We start from the raw sequence: 20,315 nt of genomic DNA, 5'->3' as shown, positions 1-20,315 counted from the left end.
GGAAAGAAATTGTAAAATTTTGTGGTAGGTCAAAAATGAGAAAACCTTATTTTTACCTCATAAAACCCCCATAAACCCTTGTTCCTATAGTTAGATCATGCTGGTTTGTGAAAATAAATGTAGGCCTAGCCTAGGTTTACACGTTTATACCAAATTTCATCAAAATTGGATCTTTTATGCTTGTTATTGCTCACCGGTAGGGCCTATAGGTTAGACGTAAGTTATTAAAATTCATCGAACCGAATCATAATTCATATAGCCTATTATTAATTTGATAAAATATCGCAGGTTTTAGCGGAACTCCACCCATGCCTAAGCCTACTAACTTAAATGAGAAATTCTGAGGTTAACTGACTTTTAGAACACTCGTTACATAAGTTTAAACTATTTATAGATTCAGATGAGCTACGAATGCTTTAAACCTAACTTAGGCCTGCATGTAGTAGGCTTTTTATAGAAACTTGACTGCGCAGACAGATAAGTTAGGTCTACCTAACTTAACTCACCATTGGCCTACTTAACCTGGAGTTTCCTAAGTTGAGTTAGGCACAGAAACGGATTGCAAAACACAGACTCCTCGTGGCTGCACTTTACATCCTACACTAATTCGAATGAAAAATATTGATAGGCCTAAGATATAAATTATTCGATTACATCGATTACTGTATTTCATTCGGTTAACGTAGTTAACTCTTACCAAACTTGATATATCGAATGGAATAATCGATAACTTATATCGATCGATATATGCATACAATGAGTGTAGGACGTAAACGAAAGTGCAGCCCTCCTCATGTCTTAGGTAGGCATCTTACAGTCATTTAAGTTAATGTTAAAGTTAACTGTTTTCCTAGAAGCGCGTCGGAAGACGTTGTTAAATCGCCTTTCCGCACTCCGTGCCTAGGAAAACCCGGCTTAAGGCCACAGATAGGCTAACTTATCCAAGTTAAAGGTTAGAATAAATTTATCTATTAACTTAGGCCTACCCTAGATCCTTTCTTTAACTTAAATTAATGGCCAAGGTAAATTAATTGACTGTAGAAAAGGCCAAGGTAGGCTAGGCCTATTACCTTTGATTGCAGGCTACCCTACTTCATAGGGAACACTCTGTCAGTTACACTTGATAGCCTAGTGTAACCAAGTTAAGTTAAATAGGCCTAGCTTATAACTTACCGAATAACGTTAAGTTATAGGCCTAATATTAAATTCAAAATAACACTTGAAATATCATAACTTATCTCAATAATGACGATTAATTTTTGAAACACTTAACCAGACACAGTAATTTAAGTTCCTTCATTGCTTAGTCTCTAATGAGTAATGGTCTCTAACCAATGGCCATGGCTCCCTCAGTTCCTAACCTAGATCTAGTGTTTGCCATTGACAACAGTCACAAAGATAGGTATAAAGTGAATTAACTCACACCCTAACTACGAGGAGTAATATTTGCGGTTTATTCATTAAAATGATTGTATCAAAATGTTAACTCTTTTATTTTACAGCCAACATTAACAACAAATACACCCGACAGAAAGCACTAACAAACAACCGACGATAAGAAAAAAGGAAACTATGTAAATGTAACTTAGCCTATATGTTTGAAAAAAATTACTCTTAAAAAAATCTGATTGGCATAGGCAGAGTGTGCTATAACAATAATATTGAAAATTAATAATATAAAAAGCTCAAGACAATGTTAAAACCACTTATTTTTAGAAACCCATCATGCCACCCAAGTGATAAAGTTCACACATTATTATTATTTTAATTAACAAGCATTCTAAGGACTGTGGTCTTACTTAATTCAAGCCTAGGCCTAATGTACTAATACTAAACATTTGTCAATGACTAAACTAACAACCATAAAAACATAAGTTCAAACATGTGACTACCTAAACATTTTTATCGATTATAATACATTTCGGTGGATATTTTTATATCCCATATTTATTTCCTCCGATAAAATTTTTTTTGAATAATTATAATTTAAAGATTTGTTATGCATAAAACCATTGACTAATATAATATACCTACAGATGTTAAAACTGTTTACTCCATGGATGAAAGAAATAATAGATTTCACTTCGGTCTCTAGAATTCACAACAAAATTGTAGCTCGTAAAATGTAAACAAAAAAAAGAAGAAGAAGGTAGCTCCTAATGTTATTCTTATGGGGGAAAATTAAAGCGAGCGTTTCAGGGCAGGAATTGGACTAGCCTACTGCGCATGCGCAAACCGTAAAATTGAGCTGATCTCAAATGAACGACTCTCACACAATTGAAGCAAAAGAGTTGTTTACTGTTGTTCTGTCATCGACATCTGTTCATCTGTTTGACCCAGCGATTGAAGAACTGTCTAGGCTGTGTGGTAAAAGGCACTTACAAAATAAGTTACCAAGCGGTGTAACTTTCATATTAGAAACCCTTGGGTGAGTTGTATAAAGGCCTAATCTTTAGGTTAAAGGTTGACACATTTAAACCTATAGCCTGTAAACCATTAACTGTTTGGAAAAAAGTCTATGCCGTAGACTAAATATGGTCCTTAAGCCAATTAAATGTGTAGGCTAACTAACTAACATTAAAATAACTTAAGGCCTTGGCTAGGCTTTGCATTACCCTGGCGTAGGGCAAGGCTAGGTTCCGCTATCGATAGATAGGCCTACACTATAGTACCCTACTAGGTTACTATAATATATTGGGTCTCTCATTCTTTGGCAGTTTCCTGTTAAAGGGAACATTCATTATTATCGATGATTACTTTTCAATATAAGCTTATCAATATTTTTGTTTTAACTTACTTCACAATCCGTAGCTTATTCCTTCTGTTATCTTCAAACGCATTTAAATTATCTAGGTACTAATTAAGAAGTAGGCCGGACCTTGTTTAGGTTAACATTTATTGCCTATTTTATTGGATTATAAAATCAAACTAAGCTAAACTAGAAACTATAACATAACTAACCAAACTTGCTGTATAGGCTATGTTACCGTTTCAAAATTCCATTTAATAACAGAAAAGGCATGGGGAATGGCTGTTCAACGGACAGAAAAATAAAATTTCGATATTCGAAATTAAATTATATATAATAATGAATGTTCCCTTTAACAGGAAAGTAGGCTACCCATTCTTTACATTATACCTAGCCTTTATAAAGGCTACTCATACACACATATAGGCTCTAACTTAATAACTTAGAATGCTGTAACCTTTTGAAAGAGGCATTTCCTCGTGCTGTTGTAATAGTCAGATTATTAAAACATCGTTTGTTTAATTTAAATGGCGGTTTGAAATTATTTAGAGTAACATGGCCATGAGAAACATGCTATTTGAAACTCCAACGACAGAAAAATAAACGTTAAGTTTAAAAACTATTAAATTGTAGGCTAGTTATTTGTAGCGCCCAAAACCTGTTGTGCCGTTACCTACTTTTAGGAATAAACAATCTGCCCTCTACCACAGAAAACGTACTACTATAACCCAGAATGCCAACCGCATGGTAAAAAGCATTAAGTGTTTAGAGAGATCTTTGCCAGTCAATCGTAGGCAGCGCCACCAGCGTTGCTATGCTGAGTGCATGGCAACGCTGGTGGCGCTGCCTACGATTGACAGGCAAAGCTCTCTCAAAACACTTAATGCTTTTTACCATGCGGTTGGAATTCTGGGTTATAGTAGTATGTTTTCTGTGCCTCTACTTAGTGATGTAAAAATCACTATAGGCCTACAGGTTGTTATGGTCTTTATTATTATAAAGATCAAAATAACTAGGCCTACAATTTTTTCTTTAGTTGGGGTAATTTTGATGTAACAATACATTCACAGTCTTCATTTTATGCTAGAATGTTCTACTATAAACAATGTAGGCTATTAAGAACTGCAGTAAAGTCCTTTAGAGAACCTGCAATATCAGTACCTTCAATATATATTGGGTGAAATATCAGTTTGTTATACAAATCGTACTTTATATTATTCCCTGCGATATAAATTCCGATTTTTGTTTTGAGTATTAAAGGTATCGTGATATAAATATTTAAAGCCATAGAGTCTTTTCAAATAGACTTTCACACTGTGCTGTGGTAGTTAAACAAGGTTAGTTCAGTTTGGTTTAGTTTATGTTAATAAAAACCAGGTAACACCTAAATAAATACAAATTGTTCCAATAGCATCATCATTGGGTTGGGTTAGTGTTTTCTATCAAAACTTATTGTCAAAAGCGCCAAATTATACCTAGTCGTGTCTTTTCATGAGTAACTTAGCTTATAGAAAAAAGCTAAAAATTTTGTTAATGATACCTTGTTTGTTTATAAACAATAGGCCTACCACTTTCAAAAGAACCTGCACAGAACCATGGCTGTCTCGCGCACGTAGAGGTGAAGGGTGATGGTGGGGAAGGGCCTGGAGCAGTGGTGGGGATAAGTCGTTGGGGCGAGGTGTCTTTCCCCCCACTCTGACTCTCCTGCTGTCCTGCATGCACGACTCAAACAGGTGCGTGGTTTTTTTCTATGTGGTAGGCCTATAAGCTAACATAACCTAAACGCCGCAATGGTCTGTAAAAGATTGGCGGGTGGTCCTCTTTTTAAAAAGACCCATAGCCTAACAGATTAATAAGCAGGCCTATTTCTTAATCAATTTATTTTATATAAATTTGAAGCTATTGTCAGTAGGCCTATTAATTTATAGAAATTGAAAATTTGATAGGATAGAATAATACAATAAAGTTTCTCTGCAGAACTTTACCCCATAACATTGCTGTTGCAGTGCAATGTAATTTTCAGAATCAGTCTTCTTCACTTTGTATTTAGGCTAAGTAAAATTGATTTTCCTTGCTGCATATTAGGGAACATTATTACCATGTTTAATAGCCATGATAAGGTACAGTAGACTCCCTCTTATTCGGACACCTTTTAACCTGACATCGGTTAAACCAGACAACACTCGGTGGAAATTACATCTCTTTAACCGGGCAATTTTTATCAGCACATCGGTTTAACCGGACTAGGTCGGCAGGAAGTGGGAGGTAAGCGTTACTGAAACGACTGTTCTTGTGTTAAGGATATGAGAACAGTGATTACTAGTCTAAATAAAATGCTCTACTACATTTTAGTCAAATACTGTATATACAGTATGCATTTAAACGGTCAGTTTTTATGAGTTTGTGGGACATCAGTTTAAGGTTGTGCTTGGGCTTTTACAATTTTTGTTTTGATACTGAAATTAAGTCAGATATTACTTTAAGTGTAATAATAAACGGCAAAAAAATTAAAAAAAAATTTTTTTGACCAGTTTTTAGTGGTTTTTAGATGTTAAAAATAGCGAACTTCGGACCGGAATTACTGGATCATTGTTTCGTATTTTGTAAATATGTTAAATGTTTCTTACGCTGTTAGATATGCTTAAAGTCATGAGCATAATACAAATTTCATATTGTAAAAAAAAATATATTTTGGTTTTGAAAAACATTTTTTATCTGAGCTCTGTTTGCTTTAGGAAAAATATAAACACGTCAATCTCTTTTAAACAACTTCTATAAAATGTTCCCAAAAAATCTTTTTTTTATTATTAACGGTTTTTCTTAAATTGTGGTACATGTGAATCGAGTTAACCCCTGTATTTTTGGGATACTAACCCGCTACGCAGTCCGCGCTCGGAATTCCCCCACTACCACCACCATACACCTGCAGTGCAGATGTTGCTTTTTGTTTTCGCGCGCTTTTCCATCATCTCAGTGACGAGTGACTGTCACACACACGTGGCACGTGCGGTACACACCATAATCTTTTTTCACAGTGTGTTTAGTTCTATAGCTCTGTAACACTGTGTAAGTTATTTTACTTAGGACAGCTCGTTTTTTATCCGTATACCCAGAATAATGCCTAGAAAGCCGAGGCCACATAAACGAAACAAACGCTCAATAGGTGCAAGGAGATATTTAGCTAATATTAGAAATTCCATGCCTACTGCAACCTCCGTAGCAGAGACAGAAGCCACAACTACGATCCAAGAAGACACCAATGATGACATTTTTGACAGATTGCTCCTTGAGACCAGGTATGATCCAATTTCATATAATTAATGTCTATTTAATTTATAATTATAAATATTTGCCTTCGTATAGTAGGGAATTATACAGTTTTTTATTCGCACTCATGGCAAATACGTTTACTCACTAATTGATTGAAAAAAATGAAATGAAATGAAAAGTGCTTTTATTTACAAATAAATATACAACAATAACTTTTACGCCACACTACATTATTTTGACGAACTTCCCACGCAAGGATTTAGTCCAGAAAACAGCTGTTTGCCACCAGCTTATTCAAATGGGGTTTCATTGCGTAATACTGTGCTGCAATGAGTTTTGCCGGACACCAATCAGCTGATTATACTATAGTTAGGTGACAATGAATGGTTATAAACAAAAACATAACCTCTCTTAGAGGTTATGACTAGTGATTTTTAGTCCTTTAGTTGGTGAAAATATATTAGAATTTGTACAGATTTATTAGTATGGCGTAAACTATCGTACGTAACTCGTCCAAAATGTGTGTACCGGACTCGTATGGTAATCCCGTACTCGACTTCGTCTCGCACGGGAACGACCACACTCGTCCGGTAAACACTTATTTTCAGGACTAGTAACGTAATATACTATTACGCCACACAACATTATTTACGCCACACTACAATATTTTGAAGAACTTCCCACGCAAGGATTTAGTCCAGAAAACAGCTGTTTCCCGCCAGCTTATTCAAATGGGGTTTCATTGCGTAATACTGTTCTGCAATGAGTTTTACTGGACACCAATCAGCTGATTACACTGCATTTGCGTGGCAATGATTGGTTATAAACAAAAACATAACCTCTCTTAGGTTATGACTCGTGATGTTTAGTCCTTTAGTTGGTGGAAATATATAAGGATTTGTACGAATTAAGTAGTATGGCGTAAACTATCGTACGTAACTCGTCCAAAATGTGTGTACCGGACTCGTATGGTTATCCCGTACTCGACTTCGTCTCGCACGGGAACGACCACACTCGTCCGGCAAACACTTATTTTCAGGACTAGTAACGTAATATACTATTTAGCACTAAATACAACAATGGACAAAAAGCTCGCCTGTTGCGGCTGGCGTACCTGGTTAGCACTTGTACAACAATTGACTAACGTTACCACTAATTGATTGCTTATTCACTAGCCTTCGCTGTCGAAAAACTGGGGGTGAATCCAGAATATTTTTTTCTAGGAAATATTATTTTTACTAAATATCATGACACTTATAATTATTACTGTGGTGCTACACAACAACTTTTATTCTCTTATGTTTCGTTGAAATGTGTAATTGGCATAGAATATTCGTACCTATAAAATTGGTGTATAAAATTAATTATTCTATACTGTATATTAACTAATTATAACATATATTTCAATTAGGCTATTACAATATGAAAAATAAATTAAATATAATAAAAAGCGTAAAAGTGTCAGAATAATAATAGGGGATATGAAAAAAGAGGCTATAGCAGTAGCTTTGTATTAGTGTTTTTGAACACCGATTATAAACTAGTAATTGAATTTATTGTTCTATAGGACTGAAGATAATCAACCAATTTTGAATTACAATGAAGATATCTTAGAACATGATTTTGAATCAGACCCGGAACCAGACTGCAGCAAAGATGATCCGCCAAGTCTACTACAACCCCTCATTGTGGAGCCTTATTCGTCGGAAGAATTGAAAAAACTAAGGGAAAATGTAATGAGCGGTAGGAGAATGGTTGATGTTGGCCACATTTTCCGGCAACTACAAGTTATCGCTTCCCACCCTATGAAATGTACAATGGGGAAGTATGAACTGAAAAAGGAAATTAGAAGTGGATTGTTCTGCACCTGGAGTTTTTACTGTGACAACTGTGAAAAGACCTATGTAGTTACCTCATTGCCTGTTGATGAAAAACATAACGACAATGATGCTTTGGTATGGGGAGCAATGTCTATTGGAATCGGCTTCGCTCAATTAGAGGAACTTTTCAGCCTTTTGGACGTTCCTGTAATGTCACAGGAAAAATATATACACCACGAAAAAAAGGTTGGAGATGTAAGTATACTAGCTATAAATTTGTACTAAACTCATATTACAGATAGCCTAAAGCAATTATCATTTGCCGGAATCTAAACATTATTTCGTCATACTGCAGCAAAACTCTATATAGTACTAAGTATCTTTTGAGTATGTTATGAGTTCATCTATAAGGGAATGTATTATTGCAGGCGTGGGAGACTATTCTGGTTCACAAAATGCAACGCAATGCTGAGGAAGAAAAAAAGATCGCACTGGAAAAGGGTAATATATTTCAAGGCAAGCCGTATATCACAGTGATTGGAGATGGAGGATGGGCAAAACGATCCTATGGCCATGGAATGAGCTCTAAAAGTGGAGTGGTAAGCTAAAATTTAACTCTGTAATTTAACTTTCCATTTAAGTTTGATACCGTGTTGTTTACTTTTATATTCTATCCCCCTATACATAGTATATGGAGAAAGTATTGTTTTCCTAAACATTTTCGAGTTTTGGGTTTGAGTGTATATGTCCATTTTGAGTAATTTTTGGGGGATTTGTTTTTCATTTTTGTCATTTTTCCTACAGTTACCTAACAATGTACATGTTCTCTCACTGATTTGTGAAAGCAAAGTGGCCAATTCGCTCATCAGGGAGACAATGTTAACATTGTCTCACTCCAGATTTGCAACTTGAAGGCACGAAATAGTGAGCGCGTAACATGCAGACAAGGTCGTATGCGCGCGAAATACGTTGGCAGCACTGGCTGTAAATCAGCTGGTCAGTTGTTGTACGTATTTGTCACAACCCTTCCGGTCACGGCAGAAGCCACCATTTCATTGATTTGCCATTTGTTTACATTGAAGGTGGTTTTGCTGTCGCAATATAAGTAATTCTTTGGTTAACAATTCTTTAAGGCTGTTTGTGTTCATGTTTAAGGAGATTATTTTTTGTTTTATAATGTTGTTTCTGATTTATTAATGCTACTTTCACATTACATGTCATATTAAAAGATCACTTCTGTGTAAAAATATGTTACGTTTCTTTACCAATTTATTCTTATGAAATTAGAAATTATCCAAATTTAATTTAAACTTTATTAATCCATAAACAAGTAAACTAGAATTTTTAATTTAACCGGTCCTAGTACGGGTATGGAGAGCAGCGTCATCGTTGAAGGTTTCAAGAGAAGTGAAGAGGACTACGGTCTCATATACAAGTACTACATTGGAGACGGTGATTCTAGCGTTTTTGCTCGAATTCAAGAAGGATGCCAATACGGAAGATTTGTGCAAAAAATTGAATGCGCGAATCATGTCACACGAGCTTTGAGTGACAATTTGCACAAGGTAGCCGAAAATACGCAGTACCCTCTACAATCTCGGCAACTTCTAAGCAAGCCGGCTCCAAACGAATCCATTACAAGACTTGAGCGGATTGTAAAAGGGGTCAGGACCGCAATAAAAACATGCGGATCCAGTACAAGTACGACAAATGTGCCAAAACTTAGACAGGCCATCACAAACTCACTGGACCATGTGTTTGGAAACCATGAACGATGTGAAGAATTTTGCGTAAGAAAGGAATCAGGGGAAGAAAATGTAATAATGCAACTAGATCATGATTTTCTAAACAAATTAAGGACCGTCATTGGTAATGTTGCGAGCAAATGTCAAAGTCTTGTTTTCAATGAAACCACCAATCTTGCCGAGCGGTATATGGGGTATGTTGCAAAGTTTACTGGGGGCAAAAGACTGAATCTAACCACAGGTGGTTCCTACCAGCGGAGATGTATGGGTGCAGCCTTGGCACACTCTTCAGGGCCGAGCTGGCACCTTAGTCCCTGGAGGAAGTTTTCATCTAGAAGTCCAGGATCTTACTTCAAGAGGAAAATACTGATGAGAGAAAAGAGAAACTACCGGAGACGCTTGTACCTGGAAAAAAAACCACCTAAACGAAAACGCCGTCAAGGTATGTTGATAAAAAGCACAAAGTTATTTTCTTATAAGGTACTGATATCATTGTTTGTACATGATAAAGTCTTTAGGTGTGATTATACACACACACTTACGGTATATTTGTAAAGTTAAACTATATCAGCAATCTGACACATACTTTCTCCCATTGCCTTGCTAAAACCCCTTATGATGGGAAAGCGGTGGGAGAATTTATGGTATATTTTTGGTTAAAATCACAAAAGCTGCAACAAATATAGAACTCTAATTTTCACAGCAATTGGGGTAGTACTATTATAGCTAGGACTGTAACTACGAAAAAATACTAAACATGAATAAAAATCACTTAAACTTCTAATCAAACATACGATTTTATTTTTATTTTATGATTTTTAATGGGGAAAGCCCACAAGTTACAATAAAGATTGACCCGTAATTTTTGCAGTAGTGTGGTTTTTTCTAGTAGGACGAAATAAAAGTGAATTTAAAATTGTTCCCTGATATTTTAAACAATGTTTGTCAGAAGAAACTTTAGTTGTTCTCCTTCTGACATAATATTGCGGTTGTTGCTTCAGGTGGTGGTGAGTATGACAGCGAGTATGGACCTTTGGCTGTAAACCCCGACATCGAGGAGTCTGAGATGGTCTCAAAATGCTCAACCTTCCTTGACGAACTTCGGAAAGACGTTCATTCTGGAAATAATAATATTGAGCGCTCCACCATAGGCCAACACACAAATCCGCTTTGGAGAGAGAAGAGGATAAACCGGCTCACAGCTTCCCGGTTTGGATCTGTGGCAAAAAGGAAACCCCATACAGATTGCCACAACATGGTTAAATCGATCCTCATACAAAGACAACTAAACACTGACGCTGTCGCATACGGTATGAATACATTAATTCCGTAGCATCTCCTGTATAACTAATAAATAACAATTACAAAACAATGTTCAACAAATAACCAACATTACACCATTCCACTTCCATTGCAAATCCATTCCATTGTCCATTCTCTACTTTTACACAAACAGAAATATTATTTTACAAATAATCACATATTCCATATTTAAATTTAAAGATAACAACCAATTTATAATTTTTATAAATTCACGCAATACTATAGAACTTTGAGCTTTTAGTCGGGTAAATATAGGATATGACCTTAAAAAAATTGCAAGAAAACGTTTTATGGTTTTATTTTGTAGAGTTGGGTTTGCAGAATGACATACTAAAAGTTGCCAAAAATCGGTGCACGAGAAAACCACTAAAATCACAATTTAAAATGGCGGCTTTTTTCAACATTGGACAAATTAAAAAACATATTTCACATGTATTTGTTATGCACATTTTTCAAGATATTGACTTGGGACCACCACCTGTATTTATTGAGTGGTTAGTACTTCATTTTGATAGGGAACATGTTTTTGGCCGCCATCTTGGATCCGCCATATTGGACATAGATAATTTTTTTCAATGTAATGATAGTGTTGTTACACATCATTACCAACTACATTTTTACACTGATTTCAATGCTGAAGTCCGTTTTTAAATATCTTTATTCATTTAGAAGATATATACAAAAGAAAACTCTGCACCATACATTTCTTATGGACGTTTCGTAGTTTGATATTTTTTTTTAAATAATTTTTCTTATATCTCCAGTTCTTATTAACGCTTGTAGTTCGTTCTAGGCTTAAAATATTCAGTAATGTAAGGGCTTTCATTTGAGCTCTTGATCATTAAAATCAGACGAGTTAAAGACCTGCTACGAACCTCAGAACAATATTAAATTTAACTTTTTAGAAATATATTTTTATTAAAAGATTTATAACTCGGGTTGTTAATACGTCACTGAGTTTTTTCTGGTCTCAAATTACTCAGTAAATGTTTGGCTTTAATGTTATTGATCATTAAACAAAATCTGACAATTTTAAAATGAACCATGGACCATAATTTAACATTAGAATGTATTTATATTGAAATTTGTCTTTAGTTAAAGACGTATATTCCTAATTCTAAATAACTCCCAAAACTCTTTATAGTCTTAAATAATTCGCCAAAATATTGACTTTTATTTTAGCTATGGATTACTTTCCAGGAGTTATTAGGGTTTGGGATATATGTCCTTAACTAAAGACAAATTTCAAAATAAATACATTTTAATGTTAAATTATGGTCCATGGCTCATTTTAAAATTGTCAGATTTTGTTTAGTGATTAATAAAATCAAAGCTAAACATTCACTGAGTAATTTGAGACAAGAAAGAACTTGGTGACGTATTAACAACCCGAGTTATAAATATTTTAATAAAAATATATTTCTAAAAAGTTAAATTTAATATTGTTCTGAGGTTCGTAGCAGGTCTTTAACTCATCTGATTTTAATGATCAAGAGCTCAAATGAAAGCCCTTACATTACTGAATATTTTAAGCCTAGAACGAACTACAAGCGTTAATAAGAACTGGGGATATAAGAAAAATAATTTTAAAAAAAATATCAAACTACGAAACGTCCATAAGAAATGTATGGTGCAGAGTTTTCTTTTGTATATATCTTCTAAATGAATAAAGATATTTAAAAACGGATTTCGGCATTGAAATCAGTGTAAAAATTTAGTTGGTAATGATGTGTCACAACACTATCATTACATTGAAAAAAAAATATCTATGTCCAATATGGCGGATCCAAGATGGCGGCCAAAAACATGTTCCCTATCAAAATGAAGTACTAACCACTCAATAAATACAGGTGGTGGTCCCAAGTCAATATCTCGAAAAATGTGCATAGCAAATGCATGTGAAATATGTTTTTTTAATTTGTCCAATGTTGAAAAAAGCCGCCATTTTAAATTGTGATTTTAGTGGTTTTCTCGTGCACCGATTTTTGGCAACTTTTAGTATGTCATTCTGCAAACCCAACTCTACAAAATAAAACCATAAAACGTTTTCTTGCAATTTTTTTAACGGTCCCTATGTAAGTTTGTTTAGTTTGCCTGGACTATTTAACGAGTTTTCAAAAACTAAGTAAGTTTATTTGTATATACATAGACATACCATAAGACGACAAAGAAATAAATTATGGCATGATATTAAAATTGTATGTCAGTACGTTATATGCCAAGTATATTCAATCACTGATACATACTAATATTACTCATATTAATGATAAAAACCAAAAAAGTTGTATAATGTTGACGATGACCGATAATGCTACTAGTCAAATCCCTAAGATTTACCCATTGTTACAGGCCGAGACAATGAAGAGCGAGTTGTTCAAATGTACGAAGAAAGAACTGGACTAAAGGTCGACCGGTGTGGCCTATTCATAGATGAAACTTACCCATTTTTAGGGGCTAGCCCAGATGGATTAGTGGAAAGCGAAGGCCTGATAGAAGTCAAATGTCTATATTCAATTAAGGACACTTCTATCGAAGACCACTTGAAAAGTAACAAAACCACATGTATTGAACTTGTCAGCGGAAAGCTTCGACTAAAAAAAGTCACGACTACTATTTTCAAATTCAAGGTCAGTTGAACATTGCCAAAAGAAAGTGGTGTGACTTCGTAGTTTTCACCAGAAAAGGAGAGTTGTTTGTTGAGAGGATTGTTATTGATGAGGAATTCTGGGCAAAAGTACTACCTAAATTAGTACAGTTCTACCAGGAATGCATTTTGCCGGAAATCATCGACAGTCGCCTAGTTAGAAATTTGAGGATAAGGAATCCCCCCTCCATCATTGAGGCCCAGCAACGATTGAAAAACCGACCTAAAAGAGGGAAAAAAGTTCAGGGTTGCCACCAGCCATGAAAACCTTGAAAAGCGTGAATTATGCGTGAATTTAGGTGACCATGAAAAAGTGCGTGAATTATGCGTGAATTTCGTCATTGGACCATGAATTCTCAAAATCATTATTAACAATTCAGCCAAAACCCCTAAATGTGCTGAATCAAATACTCCGTATTAAAACCATTCTCGAAATGAACACCGAGATAAAACGTCAAAGTGGGAGTGTCGAGATAAAAAGTTTTGTTGCCATGGCACGAACAGAAACGATTGCGTAGTTTATTCAAGGTCAAATCCGATCGCAACCGACGTCAGCCGAGTAGTCTAGAGATGGGAATTATCGTTGTTGTCCGGCAACGGTTATAACGATAACGCAGCTGCCCAATAACGTATTGCGGCAACCTGTTATTTCAATAACGATTGCCAGCTCGTTGCCGCTATAAACCGTTGTCCGCCGGTCGGTGTTGCTGTTGCGGCGTTCAGTTATCATTGTCGGTTGATCAGTTCAGTTTTCAGTTGTAATCGGGACTCGGGAGTCGGGCGTTGCCGCGTTGTCCAGACAGGATGCGTTATTCTAGTTCGTTTCAGAAGTTATCGTTGCTCTGGTCTGGTAGCGTTGCGGCAACGGCACTAATGGCAATGCATGTTTTCGTTTTCGTTGTCGCGCGGCTTTCCTGCAACATTGTGTAGATAGATACGTTATTATAATAACAGGGAGTTCTCTGCAACGTGTTGCCGCGATAACGTTGCCGTGGCCGCAACACTGTTATTCATCCTGTTATTCCTGTTATGTTATAACGCCCATCTCTACCACCGAGTTATTGTCTGTGCGAGTACCGATCTACCGATAAAATCGATGCTTTCGGAGCTAAAACATCGATCACATCGATGTTTGTTCCGAGTTTCTCGTCTGTTGTCTGTTCTCTGCACTGTAACAGCCAATTAACCTAAAACCAATACAATTCAGTTACGGAAAACATCAATATTTCATATTTCATTACTTTTGTTGGCCTAAAAGACCGATGTAACAAACCAAATCATCGGTTCGGTAATCTACCATCGATGTAAACAAATAACTTCGAACATCGATAGAAAAGACATCGATGTTTCGAAAACATCGACAATCGGAATTGATGCTCGCTCTCATTCTCTACTCTCTACTCTAGTGTCTAGTCTAGTGTTCGTGTGGAAGGAAATACAGAGTAACCATAACCTAAAAGTTTTAAACTGATCTGAAACAGGGCGGGTTTCTGAGTCAGGGATTTATAAGTCCAGAACTAGGCTAGTCATGGATTAAAATTAGTCATGTACTAAAAATTCACTTTCTGAGTCAAGGATTAAGGACACACGGACTAATTTAACGCGGGTACTTAGTTTAGTCGGAGATTAAAAGAGCTCATGATTTTCAAGGGAAATGTGGGGTTATTTGTGCCGCCGTGCTGGCAACACTGTCAGTTTGACGTGCGTGCACTCTGCTCTGAAGAAGTGAAGAAGTAAACAAACAACGATCTCGATCTCAGTCAAACCTTGGTTTTAAAGCTTATTTCTGTTTTTATTCATTTATCATTGTAATATATTCTATTATTGTTATAAACTAGTTGTATCATAAAATTTTAAAGGCGTTTTAAAGGTGGGATTGGTGTTTCATCCCATTTCTTTTAAATAAGTTACCTACATAACAGTTCTTGGGCATCTGCTCAGCTTCCAGCTTTGTTTTTTGGACTGTGGTAAGACCTTGCTTAAACAAGTTATGAACACAAGTTATCTAGTTAGAGGATAATTAATATTAAGTTAGATGTTATCCTGATATGCTCAATGATATACTTGTCATTTCAAATAGTTAAAACATTGGGCAACACCCTATACTAACCTAGGCCTAGAGCCAAGGCATACTCCAGGCTACATTGGGCAACACCCTATACTGACCTAGGCCTAGAGCCAAGGCATACTCCAGGCTACATTAGGTCAAGGACATTCATTGTGGGTTTTGGGTACAGCTAAGTTGAGCAATGGTGTACTAATACAGCATCTAGAATAGTTTGGGCTGCACTTCACTTTGCGTCCTAGGCTGCACTTTACTTGACGTCCTACACTCATTCGATTGGTTTTTTCGATTCGATATTTTCATTCGATTCTTTCATTCGATATATCGTTTGGTTAGTTAGGTTAGGTTAACCTTACCTAACTAACCAAACGATATATCGAACGAATGAAGCAATCGATTAATCGATATATCGATCGATATTTTCATTCGAATGAGTGTAGGACGTCAAGTAAAGTGCAGCCGCGTCCTATACTCATTCAAATGAAAATATCGATTATTCGATTGTTTCATTCGATAAGATCGTTTGGTTAGTTAGGTTAACCTTACCTAACTAACCAAACGATATAACTTATCAAATAGGCCTAATCGATATATCGATCGATATTTTCATTCGGATGAGTGTAGGATGTAAAGCAAGTGCAGCCATAGTTTGAATAACTTAGGCTTTTTGCAATAATGTTCAGGTAAACTCAACAGGGAGTAAACTTATAATTTACCGGTAGTAACTTACTGGCTACCCTAGCCTATTTAAAAAAATTAGGATAACCTAAACCGAAACTAACTAACCAAACGATATATAAAATTAAATAGGCCTAACCGAAACATCAAATAACTTAATCGATTGTTTAATTCGGTTGTTCAACCGAACCTGTTGTTGTTGTTGCACAACCTATCCGTAATCTGGGCACGTTGTCTATAGTAAGCCTCGTCGACAAAAAAGTCATTTTTGAGAAGTTATGAAAGTTTTATAGTATTGGTGTCTAGGAACAGTTTAAAAATGTCTTAGGCTTACTTAAGTTATAAACTTAGGACGTTTTAGGTGAGCTGGGAAAAGTAAATATTTACCCCATGGGTAACTTTAGCCTACAATTGCGAAGACTTCTCGTGGAAACCTAAAACAATTGTAGTTTTTAATCCAACTTAAAGTTACCGGTACCTCAGAAATTTTATAAAAAATAGTCTAGGCTATTTTAGTTTGTGGCCTCAATAAGATTTAAGCCTTAAGAAGTACTACGGTATGTAAGTTAATAACTTAAGCCAAGTTAAGAAACAACCTTTGATTTGGATAAATAATCATTTTAATGGAATCTTAAGTTTAAATATTTGGCTTTCTCCCTCAAAAGATAACTCGATTGATGAAATATAACTGGCTAGTAAACTTACTACTTAAAATTTGTGCCTGAGTAGCATAAAAGTCTAGGGCTTATGAAGCTGTCTTAACGTTACAAAATGCTTAAAGTATAGCCTGTAGGCCTATAGTGGACCATGAGACGAGACCTTACCGTCAGATCGCCACCGCCCACCACCGTGCCGTGCAGAACGCATCATACCGTGCATAGCCGAACTGTTCATGGGAAATTGTTAGCTCTATCACTGTAACTGTCAAAACGTGTCGTTTGTAGGCTAAATTTAAATTAATTTAACTATCATAACCTAACCAAACCAACCAAACTTGCTGACAATGAAAAAAATCGAGTCAAAAAGTTAATGCCTGCGGTGGGTTTTGAACCGGCTACCTCCAAATTATTAACCCGGTGCGCTATCCACTACACCACCGAGACTTACGGCTGTTCTACGTATCGTTGTGGTAATGGTGTTCGCTCGAGCAGTGGTGGTGGGCGGTGGCGGTCTGTCGGCAAGGGTTAATAGGCTACAAATTTCATGCTACCAGATTGTATAAACATTAGGCCTAAAATATTGTTTTTTTATTGGATGATGTTTTAAAGTTAAATCATCATTTGGCTTTAGGTTATATTGACTTTTAAGGAGGGAGGGCTACAATATCTTTCAGTTTTCATTGTCTCAACAAGACTGAGGTTTTTTCCTTCGTAGGGGGGCCAATTTTATAAGAATGGTCAGTTTTATAAAAGTGTTTGTATTCATCTATCAAGCTATTTAGCATAATACTTGGGTTGTAAAGGAAATGGCCACCTTTTTGTTTGGGCCAAAAAATAGTAGACATTCTGTGATGTACCGCCAAACGTTTTCCTGTAGAATTTATGTTAACAAACATGTTTAAGATGCATGTCTTAACTGCATTTATAAGAAAGTGTATATCAACAAAGTTTCTAAATTTGTTTTAAAACTACAATATGATGTTAGTCGCATGTTTTAACTGCATGTCTTAACCGCATGTTTTAACTGCATGTTGTAACTGCATGTTTTGTTTTGTAGGTATTTTATCCGTTGTTTTATAAATAGTTAAGCTAAATTGCATCATGGCCTCATCAGATGAGACTAAAAAAATTTCAAGAAACAGAGGGCCAAAATTTTCATGTCAGGAATTAAATATCCTGACCAGACTGATTAATGAAAATCCTGTCATAGAAAAAAAACAGCATGACAAAAACAATGAGTACTTAAAAAAGTGTTCCTGGATTAAAATCCATGAAAAATTCAACATGGAATTTGAGACCACCTCAAGAACACTGGAACAGCTCAAGAATGCCTGGAAGAGAATGAAGGGTGCACGAAAAAGAGAGTTGGCAGTTGAAAGGCGGCAAAAGTTTGCTACAGGAGGTGGACCCCCCCCTCCCAGTGTCCCCGAGGATGACACAAAGAAGATACTGGATGGCATTCTCTCAAACCAAACCCCCCTGTCTCGCATCCCTGATGATGATGACATAGGTGAACGTTACTTTTAATAATATTCCATTGATTAACCAACCACCACACAACAAAACACACAAAATTTGAATCCAAAAGGAATTTTATTCATAACTACGTGGCGTTCCTAGAGGCATCAACAAAATTGAGCGGAGTCATCAAGGGTTCATATTATATATTGTTTTTTGTCATACTGCAGTAAAATCAGTCGTTTTGAATGCATGAGTTGTGGGTCTAAAGTAGTATCTTTACTCTCTAGGGCGTAAAAATCGTTTTTAGCCTCTATGGAGTAAAAATCAGTTGTCAACTCAGTTGTAAATTTTGATTGTAAACGATTGCATGTATCGAAAAAAATGTATCGATTCGTGCTTCGTAATCATTTTAACCTACACAGTCTACAGTCTCTTCCAATAGCATTTTAGGATTGCAGATACCTCAATTTAATCGTCATAAACAGTTCCCACACCCCGGACAGCTCGCCTTGACTTCTTCCTTCACCACTTCCAACAAATAACAAACCTAAAAATGATTTACACTTACATAACACTCACCCTTCAATCTTGAAGTTACTCTCCACTTTCATAAGGGAGGTTTGAGTCTCTAAAGTCGACACGGTTGTACATGCAGTAATTAGATAAAACCACTGTACCGGTACTTTGGCATTTAATATAATTTTTTTTATTGTTACTTTTTACTATTTAAAGGGTTATTTGTATAAAAAAACAATATATACAAAATATTATGATTCACATATTTTATTTTATTTTTTTTATTTTAGGGTACTGTATAGCAAACTAGAAAAAAAAATTAAAGTTTGAAAAAGACCAACACAATTTTTTCTCTAATTTTGAATATAACATTGTAAGTTCACAATAAAATGAAGAAATGGGATGTTAACAGATTATTGGGATTTTTGTTTTAATAATTTGTTATCATGTTATGTAATGTAGTGTGGTATTATGCCAGCCATCAAAGGTTTTTTTCTTTGCTTCTATTGTATTGAACCATTACATCCTTTCTAATCCATGTTATTCCTTCTTTATTTTCCTTTAGATTCCCTGGAAAATTGTCACTATTCATTAGAAGAGGAAACCCTCAGTGCCCATTTGGACTCACCCCTCCAACAAACAACCCCTCCTCCATCTACTTCTTGGAATACTTTCCCTGCTGAAATTTCTTCCGAAACTCCAAGTTTAGCACCACCAAACCCCTCGTATTCACCAAAAAGTGGTGTTAAAAAAAATAAAACCCCAAAAAAAATTTCTACCTTTGCCAAACAATTTCATGACCGGAAAATGGCCTATCTGAAAGAAGAACACGATCTTAAGATGCAGGTATTGCATGAAGAGCTCTTGTACTGGCAGGAAATGAGAGAGAAAAACCAACAACAAGTTGTTCTCTACCAGGGAGATGTAGAACTCTAGAAATTGATGTGTGCTACCCCTGCTACCTTGTTTCTTTTGCTTGTGATATTTATATCTTTTTCAATTTATTCTTTTTGTTTTGTCTCAAGTACCAATTTGAACAGTAGTTAAAAATTATTATGCATGAAATAGTTTCTGTATGCATGTAAATAACAAATGTAAGAGCATGTAAATAGTTGTATGGTAAACCTAAGGTTGGAGGATCGACCTGAAGCATGTCTCGGGTGTTACTAGTGTTATTATTATTTTGTGTTGTCTGCTTCTTTGTGTGTTTTTGTTGTATTTGTTAAAATCTTAAACAATATAGGTACAATCTTTGAACCACATAAACAGGTTTTTGTAAAAAAAAAAAACAAAAAAAAACTGTATTTAATTAAAAGTGTCTGTCAGCAATTTTTCTTTTTTACTTAGTCAATTATAATAAATTGTAATATAATAAATTTATATAT

The 20,315-nt window shown here is 35.6% G+C and overlaps 2 protein-coding genes across 2 annotated transcripts; both read left to right on the top strand.

The window, feature by feature from the left end:
• The first annotated feature begins 2,320 nt into the window (after window positions 1–2,320).
• LOC128985488 (uncharacterized) lies at window positions 2,321–10,878 on the top strand. The gene is made up of 5 exons (XM_054405019.1): window positions 2,321–2,428; window positions 4,312–4,482; window positions 7,587–8,094; window positions 8,268–8,438; window positions 10,586–10,878. The coding sequence occupies exons 2-5, from the start codon at window positions 4,466–4,468 to the stop codon at window positions 10,625–10,627; spliced, it is 738 nt and encodes a 245-aa protein (XP_054260994.1). The 5' UTR covers window positions 2,321–2,428; window positions 4,312–4,465; the 3' UTR covers window positions 10,628–10,878.
• Window positions 10,879–13,273: 2,395 nt separating this feature from the next.
• On the top strand, window positions 13,274–20,274 carry LOC128985487 (uncharacterized). The gene is made up of 3 exons (XM_054405018.1): window positions 13,274–15,518; window positions 18,011–18,463; window positions 19,496–20,274. Exons 2-3 carry the CDS (start codon window positions 18,055–18,057, stop codon window positions 19,864–19,866), a joined length of 780 nt encoding a protein of 259 aa, XP_054260993.1. The 5' UTR covers window positions 13,274–15,518; window positions 18,011–18,054; the 3' UTR covers window positions 19,867–20,274.
• Window positions 20,275–20,315: the final 41 nt, after the last annotated feature.

The sequence above is a fragment of the Macrosteles quadrilineatus genome, unplaced genomic scaffold, assembly GCF_028750875.1.
Source record: "Macrosteles quadrilineatus isolate MER2022 unplaced genomic scaffold, UCM_ALF_1.0 Scaffold_2__2_contigs__length_208266976, whole genome shotgun sequence".
NCBI lineage: Eukaryota > Metazoa > Arthropoda > Insecta > Hemiptera > Cicadellidae > Macrosteles > Macrosteles quadrilineatus.
The sequence above is the reverse complement of the archived record's forward strand: the minus strand, read 5'-3'. Positions and strand labels throughout refer to the sequence as shown.